The sequence below is a fragment of the Lepisosteus oculatus genome, chromosome 7 (genome assembly GCF_040954835.1).
Source record: "Lepisosteus oculatus isolate fLepOcu1 chromosome 7, fLepOcu1.hap2, whole genome shotgun sequence".
Lineage (NCBI taxonomy): Eukaryota > Metazoa > Chordata > Actinopteri > Semionotiformes > Lepisosteidae > Lepisosteus > Lepisosteus oculatus.
The window spans coordinates 7,416,442-7,433,400 of NC_090702.1; the positions used below are offsets into that span (position 1 = coordinate 7,416,442).

The following is a 16,959-nucleotide window of genomic DNA, read 5'->3' on the forward strand; positions in this document are numbered from 1 at the left end:
AATATCTATCATTATAATAAACAATTGAAATTGACTTTTTTTCACAATCGTTAAAGGTCAAACGCTGCTTTCTTGAATGTGCAGCTTGAAAGTGGGAGTTGATCTTTGACAAAAACAGTGTTTTACACTACACAACTTCAGAAAACTGACACAAGGAGCTCAGCCAGCAGAAGGTACCTAGCTAGTTGTGGGCATTTGGTCTCCATTGACAGAATGGGATCAAACAGTGGCTGCTTTCCTGAAGTCACTGCGCACTGGGAGGGGCTCTTGGAAGAATTACCACAGCCAATGAGAAACATGAATAGTGGTCTTGGAAAGTAAGGTTATAGCCTAAGGTTATATCTGTGAATACCATTTCATCCACAATATCAAATGGACTGTCTGCAAGTCTACCTCATGTGAAGAAAGCCAGGGAGATAAGGACAGTAAGATAAGTTGGCCGACACTGACAAGACGCATCTGGCTGAGGAGAATGGGCCTCCTCTTATCTCTTGAGTTGTTGGATGTTTGGGAAATAGGTTTCTTCTCTTTTTTTTTAAGCATTGCGCAGATTTATGATGTGTCTACACTGCAGACAAAATGCAGGTGATGCTGAGAAGTCTGGGAAGGGGAACATTTAACTACCAAAAATTTCTTTTTGCGGGGCTGTAGGATCCTGCTTTATCAGTCTGCGAATTAAAATTTGATACAGTCGCTTAACAGTCCAACAGGGGCAATCAGTGGTTAGAAATGGAAAGTTAGCTCGCCTCACTTTATTGCAAAAAAACATCTGAATACACTGTACTCAATCGTATTTGACACTTGGCCCTGGAAAAATTGTCCGATGCAACAACATTGCATTTTGGGCATTTACTGTACTACCCCAACTCTATGAGTTTCTGGTTGGAAAGATTTTCTCACTCAGGTTTTTGAGAGAACATCTTTGATTTCAGCCAAGAAATGTCTGATGAACTGCGGAACAGAAAATACTAGAACTGCTAATGAACTGAGCTCAATTTTGAGACCTAGCCTCTTCCTTGCAACCATTATGTCTAATTGATAATACGCTTCTTTTAAAATAATGATCTGGGAGCTGGTCTCTCTGTTACAAACCCGGTGTTTGTTGGTGTGGTTACACTGGGTGGACATAAGAAACCTGTGGCTAACCGAAGACGTGGCCACCTAGTACTGGAGTGGGAGTTTGTGCCTGGCCAATAGTGGCAGTAGTACAGATGACCTTTTGCCTTGACCTTCGCCAATATGCACCTACTGAACATGTTTTACAATGCAATCTATTTTTCTCCACTCACTTTGCAGAGCATTTTGATCCATTTCAGGTTTTATGATGCTGTTCTTCTTCTAAAATCCCTTCTTTAATAATTCTAAAAGAAAATGTAGTTCTATGCCTCTGTAGGTATGCAGCATATCAACAAAATTAAATCCAGTATCTACTATATACAGTATGAATACAAAGCTTGCTTGTATCTTATGGTCTGATGCTCATAAAACCTGAAGTTGGACATGCTGCAAACTCATACTGTGTTTTTTTTACAGTGTGAATAAAATATTGCCAAGTCAAGTTTCATTGTAGATACTAGAAGTTACATTTTAAAAAGGCAATAGGCAATTGATATTTTACTTCATAACCTTTCCAAATTGTTACTAAAAGGGACTTTTTTTTCTAATCACTTAACTGAATCTTGATTTTTTTCCTGTCTCTGTCTCACCTTTTAGCACCTTTTAGTGCAGGTAAAGAGAAAGAGCAAGAAGTATACAAATAAAAAATCAAAGTCATGCAGAGAATCAGCATTTCATTGCCATTATTCAGGAATTCTAATAGTATCTTTGCCAAGAGTGATTTGGGCTCTATTCTGCCATGTAGAAAAGAGAAGTTATCTCATTAATGCTATCCTGATCTACCAAACTGTCCAAGGTACTTAACTAAGCTATTTAAAGATTTTATGAGAGCAATCTACAAGTACTACTGTTTGTATGGATAATAAGGAGATAAATTCCAATATTATCTATGATAACCTGATTGAAGGTGCAGTTTCACAACTTTAAAGGCTAAAAGAAGTTGTCATCATTTCCTTCTATTTTTTCTTATTTCATGTATAGCTTTACCATGTACGATGGGATCATGTTAGGCTGATAGAAATAATCCTGTAATTATATCTTATTCTTGTTAGTTGTGTTAAGGATGGTAATATTTATAATCTGCAGTATCACATTCCATATCCACCACTGGATGTTAGTCATCTACTGTTGTGTTTTCCCTATCCACTACTCATGTTTCACATCTACTTTTATGTGTTCCTTATCCACTGTTTTTACACTGTTACCTTAGATGAGCATCCCATTGTTTCCCTCACAAAAATGGATACATTGAATTTTTTAAATGAAAAATACGTTTGTCTCTGTAAAACTGCTTCACTCCTTTGCTGGTCTCTGATTTCAATATTTTATACATAAAATGACTATTTTAGTGCTTAATATTTTCTTTCTTGCTCTTGATGTCCTGCTGTTCCAGTAGAGGCAACTTTTTTGTCAGGTTCCTGTAAAAGTAAATGAAACTCCTTTTATCCCCATAGAGTGAAATCTGTTTTTTTCATCACATGTTAACCAGCCAAAGCCACCTTGCCTCACAGCATTGTTGTTGTTGGTTGTTTTCTATCACTGTTCTTGCTAAATAAACACCATATTTAAGAAAATGTCACTACAGGGATTCATCTAACCCTAGGGTGACCTCCACTTGGTCCTGTCTGTCCTGCTCCTTCAGAGGTATTAGCAGGCCTCAGCACTTGAGCACTGAAGGGCAGACTAGGAGTAGAGTGTTCCGGAAATGCTCCTTAAGAATGATGGGTTTTTGTGGCGTTTCCCTAGGGCTGCAGAATAGTGAAATCTTCTCTGGGGACAGCTAGACGGAGAGCATCTGGTATAGCTGTGCAGTGAGGTTCCCAGGGGGGCCCTGTGCAATTTATTTTTCTGAAGTCACAGACAAGGCTGCCATTAGACATACTGACAGCACTTAACCTAGGAAGGGCACCTCTTCAGACCCGCAGAACAATCCCCCCTTCACGCTCACAGCTTCAGCTTGTCCGTCAAGACAGAGCTTTCCCACACACAGCCCCCCACTCGTGAATTTGCTGTGGAACGGTAACAAATTTTTAATCAGCAGATAAATTTAGATCACGTACTCCAGTTTTACTTGCATCTTAACACCACAATGTAAAATAAGCATGGAAGCTTCACAATCCTCAATATGCATAGAACATGTTTAGCCTGGAGTGGTCTAATGCCAGCTGCCTTTTCTGTGTTGATGTAATAGGCCACTTCTTTAACTATTTAAAGTAATCTTTCAGAACTCAGGCATTTCATGGGTTGCTTGCAAAGCAATAAAGAAATACTGATAGCTGAGTTTCTACTAAGCTGCCCATATTAAGCACCAGCATTCAAGAGCAGAACCTCTGAATGCGCTGGCCCAGGTGTAGAGTAGTTGTCAGAATTCTAGCTATATGGGACAGCGGTATAGCTGCAGAACTGCTGGCTAACAAGAGGGCTTTTATCAGTGTTGTACAGTAGATGACAGCAGTCATGTAGCACATTTCTTGTTGATGAGTTGATGCTATATCCATCTCCTCAATAAAGCTTGAGATCCCAGTTCTTTCTAGTAAAAATGACTCTAATTTCTCTCAGTAGGTATAGAATGAAGTGATGTTGCTTTGCCCCGAAAAATCCACAGAACTATTGCAAGTACTTGCGTGCTTGCCTCAAAAGAATTGTTGTGAATATCTTAGTCATTAACCCGAATGCATGTACTTGATGTAACAGCCACTTTATTGCCCCTACAATAAAATTCAGGCCCACTAGTATTGCTTAGAAATACAGAGATGCACTGAAGCTCTACAGTGCAACTGACACTGATTTCTGTAATATCTACTATAATGATATAAACATTTGTGAAGTGGTGAACTCAACGATAAAGGTATAGATTCAAAAGAAAATACTTTCAAGCCTATATGCTTTTTTTTTTCCTCACTGTAACATGAGTCCTGTAAGACAGTTTGTTTGCCAGTAATAGATGTCCAGCTGACCCTCACACAACTACACTTCACTTGCTCCAGGGGGCTCTGCTCATGTTACGGGGAGTGACAGTGTAGTGACAGGACTGAAACGTGACCCTTACTGCCACCTTCATTCCAGAAGGCACCAGAGCCCTCTGAATGTACCCCATTTCCCTTACTTATCAACACTCTGTTCGAGCACCTCTGCACCTGCTGGAATACAGCTGCTTTGCTGCAGTTATGTGTAAAAGATGCTAAGGAAGCCTTACATTTATAGGTTTATAGGTTATAGGTTTTCTAAATGACCTTTTTTCTCCTGATACCTCAGATAAACAGGTGTAACTGGTAGTTGGTTATAATGACTAAAAAAAACATTGATTTGGAAATGACATTTTAAAGGGCTCAGCTCCTTTAACAAATATATGAATAAACAACAAAATGAAAAGTATAGTTCAGGACTGATTGTAAACTCAAAGCCCTTCAGCATTAAAGGTACACCAATTGCCTTTAATAGCTAAAGTGTCTGTATGATTAGTGTTTCAAAATTATTTGTGAAAATCAAAGTCAAGTGATGAGTGAAATAATAGAGGTAATGAATAGCCAACATGGTGCAAATGGGACACAAATGACCATATTGTTCTTACTGGCTTACGTTTCACCAGAAGAAAACAATCATATTTTAAAACGTATACAGTGGAACTGCTGTACAACTTTGCAAAAACAGGAACGAATTTCATTGTTCCTTAAAACAAGTACTGGGCTGTTGATCATAAGGACTTAGCAAAGACGACAAATTGTTTTTTTGGCCTATCTCATTCATTCTTTTTCTTACTTACTGATCCATTTCCACCACACTGTTTCTCAGGTGCAATGCAGAAAGTTGATCAAGATGGTTTTATACCAAGCTCTGCCATTCCTCTCACGATCACGGAGAGCAGGAGAAATGTTCTGGATTTGGCAAGACCTTGTATTCCTGCTGAGTTTCACTCACTTGACATGTCTTTTTTTTTAACACCACCCCCCCCCACACCCCTTTGAAACAAATATGACCCCAGATACGTCAACCAACTTGGAGTTTGGGTTTCCTCCCCTGCCTTTTTTATAGTTAAGCTGTAAGATGTGGTTGAAATGGGGCACTCCATAAAACTGCTACGATGAGAGTCAACTGCCACTACTGAAATATTCCGTAGTGCTTTAACCACTTCAGAACACATTCCAAACTTTAGCCTCGGCATTCTTTTTCCTCACCCCCTTTTTCTGACAGGGCAGAGAATTGTAGCTGCCTGTGCTGACACTAAAGGGGTCACTTAATACCAGGGTGTCCCAACAGGTACTTTATCATTGCCCCTTTCTTTAGCTGTGTGATTGACAGCACTGATAGACCATCTCCACTCGATCCCTCCTCCCCCTCCAACTTCAGGGAATATCATATGGCTTCTGATTAACTGATCAAAACCTGTTGAGAGGAGAGCCTGCCCTAAACCATTAAGAAGCTAGCGGTATGAGATCAGTATGTGGGGGCTCTTTATTTTAGGAGAGAGAGGCTGCTGCTCCAACAGTCACAAACTGTTAGTTGAGAGCGGACCTCATAAAAAAGCAGTGAAGACAGTTTCTTTTAAGAAGCCCGATAAGACAGGGTATATGCAGCTGGCAAGGGATTGGAGGTGGGTGTATGGTAGGTTGTTGAAGGCTTAGTGGGCAGAAGATCAGGGCTTGAGGCCTGCCTTATATGTGCAGCCCTGACGCGGTCTGTCTGCCAACACCTTGTTCAGACGTTTAGAGGGTCGCTACACTTTTTGTGAGGCATCTTCCTTCAGCCCAGCCTCGAAACAGATATTGGCTAAGGTTGTTTGTAATCATTCATGCTAAGAAATGTTACAGCAGCGTGATTTATGAAGCAACCCTGTTTCCTCTGCAAATGAAATCAAAGCACTGTAGCTGAAGATGTGGAGAACTTTTCAATACTTGGTCAGATACTACAGATGACTTTAGGATCCTCCCCATGCAGTTGATTTTGAAGTTAATAGAATAGGTACAAGAAGGGAGTTTTTTTTGTTTGCTGGTTATTTACACTAAACAGATAATGGATCAGCAGCAGTAGTGTGTGGCAGAATTTCAGAATTCAAGAAGACATTGAAACTATACAGAGTTTTGAACACTAGCTATAGGTGAGCAGTGACTAATATGTCACAAGCCTTCAGGTGTCCAGATAAATCTGCACTCTTTTCTAAGTATCACAGAAGAAAATAAACTTTGGAGAGCCATTGGTGGTAAATAAGATACTTTTTGGTTTGAAAAAATCTGTTAGGGATACATGTATAATGAAGATATATGGTGAATATGGAATCAAAGCCTCTCACAAAACAAGCTATGCTTTATCTTAAGAACCCCCTAATTAAGCGTTAATCACATCCTCATGACAGTATAATCTGTGGCATCAGCTGAGTGAAGTCCAAACAATGAAAATACATAAAAGAAAAGAAATGAAAGAGTCACCCCATTGTAAGAAAACACAACTAAGGCATTAAGGATTTCAGGGTAAACCTACTTGAGCAGAGATTCAATGATCAAGTAAGGTTTTTTTTTGTTTCATTACATACACACGCAAAGATGACAAAAAAATGCTTCTGCAGAGAAGCTGGGAAAAATATGACACTCAAATTGTAAAAGAACAAATACGAAACCAGTCAAAAGTTAAGCAGAAGAGCATGTACTACAGTATATGCTAGTGTGTGTACTGGACCTGGCCCAGCTTTCTTACACCATAATCCTTTCTCACGGTTAACATGCCATGACTGAGAAGGCAGGGCCTGTGTGGCTGGTTGCATGATGGAAGACTGTTTATCAGTACATAAAGTAAAAGCCCTGCAGGATTCTGTTGACTTTGCAATTAGCAAGCTGAAGTGTCTGATGGGGGCAAGATGGATTACAGTACCAGCCTTCAGTCCCCAGGGGAGTGGGGACTGGAGCTCATTCATTTTCACTCTCTGTGCTTTATTGGGGCCAAATGTATGTTTTTCATGTTTAAAAATACATCCAGAATTGGCTGTTGACTCTGATTTTTTACAACATCTGATAATTCTGAACAGAAAAAAGGCCCATCATGCATTGCTCTATGCCATTTCTGTCCCCTTCCTTTTTGTAAAAACCAAAAATCAGAGCCATTTAAGAATTTCTGCCAGTGTTTGGCTGTTAAGTCATACTCTAGGAGGATCTGTTCTGGCTGAACTAAGACCGTATTTTGTTTTTTTTTACTTGTACACCTAATTTAGATGGAATTTTATGTATGCCTCATTTTTCCTACAGTGTGTTCATACATAATCTTTACATAAAATTACTCATTAGCTTAATTATGTACATGGATTCAGGTACACGTTTATATCTCCTTTAAATCCTTCAGTTTAACCTAAGATCTCATTGGCATTAGGTGTCAGTGAGAAACCTTGGTGACAAGAAAGAACAGAGTGCTCTGAGGTGAAACAGGACATTCAGTACACTGTGTTTTTTCTCACTCCACTTCGGAAGACAGAATGGAAAATGTAGTGAAAAGGACCACAAGCAGTTCATTCACTTTGCTTCCTGGCTTGTGAGCTGGAGTGAGCTCCCTGTTGTGAGGCAAGGGATGAACTAAGATAGTTTTTTTTTTTTAAAGCGGGCCTCTGTGAGCCTGTGGAAATCCACCACAGCGCTTATTAAACTGAGCATCCACCTCCACAGGAAAAGTTGAAAGGACTAAAGAAGCGATCTCTTGGTCCCTGAGGTGCACATTCGTGAAAGGTTGACCAAGCATTCGACTTCAGTCTGCAGTAGCAGTGCTCAGCTCTCCTTGTTCAACCTGTTGAGGGAGAAGGGGAATGACTTGCTGGGTAGTTGAAGTGGCTTATCCTTCCAGTGCCTTTTCACATGTACAACAAGACTTGTTGGGAAATTCTTGAGAACGAGTGAGCACTCCTTGACCTGGGGTTCACAAGCAATCCGGGTCTCCCTGTTACCGATACCTCTGCACTGTCAGAGAGGCAACTGTGCCGGCTAATTGAATCCAGAGTACGGGTCTTGGCTGCTTGGAAGAGACATTCCTCTGCAGCCCACTTTGGAATTCTCCCTTTCCCGAGATACACCCAGAAGGCTTGCAAGCCCCGTATGCCAACAAAAACAGAATAACATTCTCCCCTGGAAAAGATACATGGAATAATAAGAATTAATAAAGTGTGCGGACACAAATGTTATGTTTGTGTCAGGAACTTCAGACCCCGCGTAACTAGACTCCCCTGTTTTTAATCATATACTTTAACTGGATGTTTGCTGTTTTAAAAGTTCTAAAAAAAGACAACCACTCTACCACCACCTCCCAACCACAAGGATAAAGTACAACTTTCAAAGGGATCACTGTAGTTTTTCAAAGTTGTATTTGCTACATAGCAGGGGTTAGAGGTCAGGTGTGAGGTACTCCAACGTTTGACCCTGAAGGTCATCCTAAAAATGACGGCTTTTTGTCTGAAAGTAACTTAAACGGCACCTCAAGAGCAGCTGTGCTTTAATCATTTAATTGCTTATTTCCTTTACTTTTGCCTCAGCTCTAAAGTCAAGCACCTTCATTCCTCAGTGGAAACTGTGGAGTTATTGAGGCTTGTGGTGTTGTTCCCTAGAGAAGGCTGATGCTCATATGTTAGCAGTGGAAACTGGCTCAGCAAGTTATGAGACAAAGTGGTCATAAACAAGACGTGACAGCCTTGTGAACACTGGAAGCAACTCCAGGAACCAGTCACAACAAACATTTGAAATAATATAGCACACTCTGTCCAACGGTACAGTAACTCAGTGGGAGTTTAACAGTCCAGAATCAGTGTCCACCTGAGCACTGAGTGGCTGAGAAGCATGCATGTCCAGTGATATAATGCACAGGCAGAGTGATCACCCAAGTCATTTCATTAAAGTATGTCTTTTGGGAACAAGGTTATTTGAACTTACATTAATTGAGGAATTAGAAATATTGAATAAGTCTATTGAATATAGCTTGTTAAATAAATATCTGGAGCTGTATGGAGTAAAAGAAAGTTTTCTCTCCTTGTTTCTTACATTAACTAGAAGGCTTCACTACCACTCACTAGGATGAATAAGTATTCAATAAAATTTGAATATACTGTATATAATTGTAACATGAGTAAAGATTACCCACTGACATTTATTACACTTAAAGATAGTGAATGACATGATAAAAGATAGAAAATGTCTCTTCTTGTGACAGTAAATATGAGTGCCATTGCAGTGTTTTTCTTTCAACTTGTAATATAGCTTAAACATGAATGGGTATGTATTCAGAATGACCACCCAGCGAAAGAACAGAACCACTAGATAAATCACTGGCAACATGACCACAGCAGGGAAAACTTCAGAGCTCTTGAAGATGACACTTTCTTTTCTGAAAGCCTCATATCTCCCATAACCTGATAATAGGTCACTCAGAATCCATCTATATCTTTCTGGTTTCATACTTCTCCGATAAGAACCACAACAAAAGGCTTTTATCAGCTTTATTTCATCCCTGTCGTATCAGTAACAACATGCAGTGATGTGGAAGCACAGGACTCTTTTCTTTTACGTACATGTTACTCATGTCAAAGGGGTTGTATGGGAGAGTCTGTTCATGTCGTTGCTCTGGTCTCTAAAGCACCGCTGCCTTACTGCAGCGATTCTCTCGTTAAAATAACAAATGGTCAGATTAACTCAAATTCCTCGGTCATGGGGAGATTTTTTTCCTGCTCGGCTCCTCTAGGTTTCTCGGGTGATAGTGTTTCAGAGCTGTCATTTTCACTGAGCCTGTTTCATGTTTATATTCTCAACAGCCCTGTTTCTCCAGCCCATCCCCTTCATTTAGTGGTCTTCGCCTTTAGTGGAAGTGTCATTTTGCAGTTAGAGGTTTTTTTTTCTCCCCGTTTTGCCTTAAGGACCTTTGATACCCAACACTAAGCCTTCTCTGCCACTGTAGTTCTTCAGTTTGACTAAATTCCACGTCTCTTATCCTGAATTTGTAAATGTTTTTGGAATGGAAACTTAAACTGTTGTTTTACAAGTCAGTGAATTTTAAGCCCAACTGGTTGGGTTTAAGGTGCCACTGGGCTTTACAGTTGCAGAGTATATTCCATTCCAAAAAGATCAGAACAGAACAGCCTCCATGAGAATCTTTCAAGTGGAAATCCAACTGGTTGTTATTACAAAAAAGATAGGCTTCTTTTGTGAAAGAGGGCTATCCTGCACTTCATTTAGTAAAGCTGTTTATAGAGTTCAAATAAATCCTATAATGACTGTATAGACTTTAGTAATAGTTTATTAATATGTTTGAAATCTAAAGAAACTGCAAATGTAGTATCGGAAAAGAGAACACCTTTAGCTCATTCCAGTGACTACATCAACTTAGATAACTCATGAGTTTTTCTTGTTTGATTTCTGAATCAGGGTAAAACAGTAATCTAATTCTAAGTTGCTCTTAAATCCATGCATTTTAGTTCCTTGGTTAAACTCTATTTCCTCCAGTACAAGTCGTAAGTAATAGTCTAATGGCCGAAAAGGGTATTTTATTCAACTGAGTTGAGTGGGGCACAGGCACACACCATATTTGTTTTTGTAAAAGGCTCTAGAAATTAATCTGTCAGTGTTGAGAGACATTCTTTAAAGCAGATGAGAAGGAACTTTGAACATTCACATTTGAGATCTCAGAGAGCTCCCTGTGGCTTTCAGGCTCTGAATACCTATATTCTGTCCCACTGTAGCTTATGACAGTGTGCCACACTTCATGTGACTTCTGTGCCCTTTCCCTCTGAGCTGCTCTGTGTGTAAGTACTGTGCCTTTCTCCACCAGCTGTCCTGTGAACCTTGTTGAATTATATACTCCATGCATAGTTTGCCTCGTGTTCCATGTTGTCTTTTCTCTGGATGCTGTCTGATGTTTATCTCAAGCAACTAGAAAGGTGTGTGGGACTTTGTCTCATTATTCAAGGCGCCATGCCGTATAATTTCTCTAAGGTTCTTTCTAACATGTCTCCTTCTCCTCCCTTGGTTTAGATCATCCCCCCTCTTTTAGACCTCAACCAGAACCGCAGTAAGCTGAAGCTGTATATTGGACACCTGACCGCACTCTGCCAAGAACGTGACCCCCAGATTCTTGAGGGCTTGGCCCCCCCCACCTCTTATCTCCACGATGACCGAGCAGCTTGGGAGGACGAGCTGCAGAAGATGAGCCTGGAGCAGGTGAGGCTTCTGTTGCTCTCATTGCCCATGTGGATGTCTTTTAATCTGATCCACTCTTTGATACAGAGTGACTTTGACTTTGGTAAATTTGTAAGGAGATTTTTTTGTTTTTTTGTACATTTCTGACATTACTTTTTTAGGCCTGCTGAGCCTTTATTATTGAATAGCTTCCTATGAACAATCAATATTCACAATGTATGGCTTTATTTAGAGAAAAATGTTGTTTACATACCAGTGTCGATACGGAACTAAAAGGTAAGTTGAGCAAAAAGAACTAACAAAATGAATCAGTTTCCCATGTTTTGTGGTTATTTTAAATCAATTTTTAACCTTTTTGAAGACAGAAAGAAGTAATTTATAAGTCTGAATACGTTCTCTAAAAATGCTATTCCTCTTGAGAAAAAGTGATACAATGCTGCCAAGACCATTACAATGCTCATGTGTTTTGTAGTAAGTAGGACTATCAGACTGGCAGTTTTCTGGCATTCCTGTACAGTACTGAATAGTATTTTTTATGTGGGGTACTTGATGAAAACTGGTTGGCAAGAAAACAAATATTTTTTTTATATATTTTTTTTTTCTGCAAGTAAATTCTGTCCATTATTTGGCACTGAATTATAAAACATGCTTTTTATCATTTATTTTTATCTTCAAGTCAGCTTTAATGAGCAGCTGTATGAAAAGATGAAAGCCTCTCATAATTTTTAACGCTCAGAATTAAACTACTGTAGAACTGATAGCATTTTTGCTTCCAATTCTGAATCTGTTTTAGGTAAATTACTGCCCCAATTTTGCTTCATTGAAATACAGTTAAATGTGTCTTTTTAGATCAGTTAATGTTGCAGTAGGATGCTGAAGATGGGAAACAGACATGGGTTAATATTCTGTTTAAAAAGCGGTTTTATCTGAAGTCAGTGTTGAAATCTTGCAGTGAGAATTCTTAATCATTTCCTCAAAGGATTCTCTTGATTAAAGTACAGTAGAATGTTTGATATAATGTTAGTTAAATAAACAGTTTTTTTCTGTTCTTTAGTGTAGATATGAGGTATTAGGGAAACTACTTGACATTGAGGATGTTTTGATGTTAGCTTTCTGTTCCATTGGGATGGATTGGCTACACAGTAGTTGAGTGTTGTTCCCACCTGATACTCATCACATAGCTATCCTTACCCAGCTAATCAGCAACAAAGCAACTGAGATATAAATGTTGTTTAATGTTGTTAATTAGAAGGTTATTTGACTCAATTATTGCAAAATTGTAATAGATTTTGTTCTTTTTATTTTTTCAAAGGATTGGGAGTTTGATCAATAGTTTAAAAAAAATAAACAGCTGCTTTGCAAATCAAGAGGCCATACCACAGTATAAACTGCCAGGAGTGATGTTGTTTAAAGCATACAAATAAATATAACATTGTATCCAGACAATTCCAAAAATGAGCTCAGAGTATAACTTTTGCATCACAAAGGCAGCTTGGGAAGAAAGAATGCCTCATACTCACTAGCTATTTTCAGTCATTTTTGCATATCCTTCCATTTTAACATCAGGTTAAGGGCTGTGCAGAAATGTTCACTCCCTTTTCATAAACTGATGAAATCCCCCATTTTCATAAACTACAAATGATGCATACATATTTTTTAAAGTGCACAGTTTTAATCAGAACTTCAGTGCTTCAGAACACATTTACAGGTGAAAAAATATAAATGATTTACAAGTCACAGAATTAGTTGAAATGCCCTCTGTGTGCAATAACTGTGATTTCCATGATTTTAAAATAAATATACAGTATCTGCCTCTGTAATGTCCCTCAATCAGGTAGTAACCTTCAAGCAAAGATTCAACCATGAAGACAAAGGAGCATCCAAAACAATTCAGGGATAAAAATGATAAAAACACAGGCAACAATTGATTAGACCAGACCAAAAATGATGAAAACACAGACTAAAAGACTCTGAATATCCCTTTGTTAATGTGCATAGTCAATTAGATCATGAAGAAACAGAAGGTATATCATGTCACCCAGACACTTAGATTAGGCTGTCCCCCCAAAGGACTAAGCAGCCAGTCAAGAAGGAAGCTGTATAGGAATGTCCTCAGGAGGCCAAATGTATCTTTAAAAGAGCAATAGAGTTCAAGTACTGACGTCATGTCCATGAATATGCAATATCCTAGTCACTCCACAGAGCTGGCCTGTATATAATGAACAAAAAATATATCTCCAATTCCACATGGAGTTTGCAACAAATCATTTAAGTGATACTGCAAACATGTGGAAAAAGGTTTTGTGGTCAGATGAGACAAAATTGGGACTTTTTGGTTTAAGTGCTAGTGTTACGTCTGGAATAAACCCAGCACAGCACATCACCCAGTCAACACCATTCCTTCGGTCAAGCATGGTGGTAGCAACACTATGTTATAACATTATGGGGCTGCCTCACATCACCAGGGACTGCTAAGCTTGTACAGTCTAAGGGGAAATGAATGGAACAAAATATAGGCATTTCTTAGAGCAGAAGCTCCTTCTGCAAAAGGCTTAAAACTGGGAGGAAAATTCACTTTTATACAGGACGGTATCTTAAAGCACAATAGTTTGCCTACCAAGAAGACTGTGGAGTTGCCTCTCAAATTCTGACAGATATTTTGTGGCATGATTTGAAATTCTCTGTCAACAGTGCCCTTCTAACTTGACAGAGCTTGAGTATGTTTACAAAGAACACTGGGCACAACATCTAACATTCCAGTGTGCAAAGGTGGTAGAGACTTATCTAAAAACGCTTTCAGCTGTAATTGCTGTCGAAGGTGCTTCCACCAAGTCATCACTTAGGAGGATGGATACTTATACAGTCCACATGTTTTAGTTTGGGATTTTTCTTTACAGTTATTTGCTGGCTTACCTATAAAAGTCTTCAGTTTGAGCATTCAAGTTTTGATTAATCAAAATGTATGTGGATATTTTGTAATTCAACATTGGAAATGGGTTGAATACTTTTTAAAGGCATTGTGATGGGAATGTGCTCTTCTGATACATGTTTAGTTGTATTTTTGTTCATATTCGTCTGTTGTAAGTTTAGCAGGCATAACAGTCATTGAGCAGACTGTTTCCTTTTTGTAAGGCGCACAGAAAGTGACTTTAATATAAATATATGCATTTTGCTTCTACAGCCAGGTTAGGAAAATGTTTTTTCGATTTGGTTAGCGCCCATTTTTCTGAGTTTGATTGGTATCCCTTTCATTCAATTCCTTTGAACAGTAACTAGCATTACATGCTTTGATTACAACTGCAGTATGCACCATTCATCCACTGCAAAGAGCTTAGACTTCTGGGGATTTCGTGTCAAAACTCAACAGGCAGCCACCCTGTTGCGTGTTTTGTCGATATGTTAGAGCAAAGATGGAAAATCAATTGGATTTTCGGGCACTGAAAAAAAAGGCATAAGCATAGTCCAACTGGCATACTGTAGCTGTAAATGGAAAAGTCACTGGGGTCTACATTACGATACTGATTTTTTACATTAACATCGTGTCCTGGAAAGAATTGAGTTGTTTATAAGTAATTTAAGAGAAGAGCACGAAATCGGTAAACCCAATCCTTCACTCCTCCAGTATCTAGGGAAGGACATAGACCAAAAGCCAGTGATGAACACTAATCTTTTATTCTTCCTTAGAAGTTACATTGACTTGCATGTATTGCACTAAGTTTTTAATTTACTGCCTCCAGCTCTTTTAGTATGTAATTTTTTTAAGATATTGATATTATATTTACCACATTTTATAGAAAAATCCTAAATGCTTGTACTTATTAAATACACTGTAGCTTGGCATGGTTGAGCCATGTCTCTGCAGCGGGAGCTGTGTTTTCACTCATGCTACCACGATCTTAAGCCCAGTAGAAGCAGAGCAGCCACTAGGCGCCACATGTCTGTTCCAACACTTTCAGCTCTGGAACTCCACTCCTGGGCCTCATAGAAGGTCACTGATCTCCCAGGGTGACAAAACACAACACTGCATAAACACCAATCTCAGCCCCCAACTCTCCCTCACCCCCACGGTGCCCATCTCCATCCTGGCTCTTTCGTACGCACGGAATGAGATTGAAAGTCAAGATTTTTAAAAGAAACATGACTTAACTGTTCTTTGCGCAAACGAGGCCTCATTACCAGCTAACTAAACCAATTTTCTGCTTATTATTTATTTCTGCCTCTGTTCTTTTTTTCCTTGCCATTATTTTAGTCTCTTTTCATCAGAACAATTTGCTTTGTCCCTCCCCTTGGCTCCTGGTGTTTATGCCAGGATGTCAGGACTTTGCAACATTAATGTGTCTTTTTCAAGGTCAACTGAGACATTAATTGACTCCTCCTAGTACCAGCTAATTTCATTGGTTTTCTCCACATCTTGGTAGGGGTCAACTGCATCGTCATATTATTTTATCATTGCCTGCACAAGCCTGGAAGCAAAGCTCACAGTGACAAGTCAGTAAATTCCAGAAAGCTGCATTCCTTATTGCATTGTCCTTAAAAATCCCCCCAAAAAGTAAATGTGTTAACGACAGTGGGACAAGTGTTTTGATTGTTACATAAGGAACAATGGTCAAGATGCTGTCTCTTGTGAGACTACTGTGTCTAGGACTTGTTCCTGCTTTGCTGCTGACTGAGGCTGCCTCCTGCCTTTACCTCACTCTCGCGTGCAGGGATTTCTGCAGAAGGGAGGGCTGGCTTGTCAGTACAATCTCAGAGTGACACTTCCAGCTGAGAGCTAGGCTAGCATGTAATTAGTGTTAAAAGGACTCTGGGGAGAGGGGCATACGAGACCATAGGTTCAGCGGCAGGGGGCTTTTAATTAAAGACTAAAAGTCCCATGAGCCCATGATAGTAGAAGGCCTTCTCTAGTAATTGTCTAGTTTATTCACGTTTAACTTTGAATATATCGACATCTTCTATCAGCAGAATTAATTAATAAAAAGTCTATCTACTAACATGTACTCCCCTCCCCGGCTTCCCCAACAACGCCGAAGCTGTTTTGAGACTGTGAACCAAAGCTTCCTGTTGATCCAACTCTGTTGGATTCTCCAAGTAAACAGGGAGAATGAACATTTAATATTTTAGCTTTTCCAGATTTGTTCCTCAATGTTTTAAATGACCAAAAAAACAAAAATGAAGTCCTTGAGCCCAGTGCCTCACCGGGCCACAGCTTATCCTGGTTTTGAAGAGTTTTGAGAGTTAGAATACATGATTCCTTCCATGATCATTTGTTTAAGACATTGTCATTGCTTAAGACTGTCTCTGCAGGGAGGACACTATCCAATTAGCATTTTCAAGATAAATTTAAAAAAATAAAAAAAGAGGTGACCTTTCTGGGGGGGAGAAAGGCAGCCGTGCCTTTCCAATTCCAAATTTACTACAAGATTCGATGTTGCCTCACTCGTTCTGTTGCAGATCACCACAATAAAAAAAAATTGCTAAGGAATTAATACCGATTATGACACAGAAAGGCATGGCCAGGTATAGAACTTCTCATCAGCCTTTAATTGCTTTGGCTTACTGAACCCATAAATAAATACTTTAAAGGGTTTTAACTCAGCTGTGTAAGGTCCATTCTTGGTTTTTGAAATAACACCAATCTTCAAGGTATTTAGCTTTGTATTCTGAGTACCATTCTGTTGAATAATTTTCTGAT

General features: G+C 39.2%; 1 protein-coding gene across 11 annotated transcripts in view; it reads left to right on the forward strand.

Annotated features, from left to right (window-relative positions):
• erc1b (ELKS/RAB6-interacting/CAST family member 1b) overlaps positions 1-16,959 on the forward strand; it is a 342,306-nt gene that overhangs the window by 309,143 nt on the left and 16,204 nt on the right. For 8 of the 11 annotated variants that reach the window (XM_069192087.1, XM_069192086.1, XM_069192090.1 and 5 more), the window contains one exon: positions 11,103-11,288. In XM_069192087.1, the coding sequence (XP_069048188.1) occupies positions 11,103-11,288 (186 nt within the window). Of the gene's footprint in view, positions 1-11,102; positions 11,289-16,959 lie in introns of those variants that run through there. The other 3 variants (XM_069192093.1, XM_069192094.1, XM_015353069.2) reach the window with 1 other exon arrangement.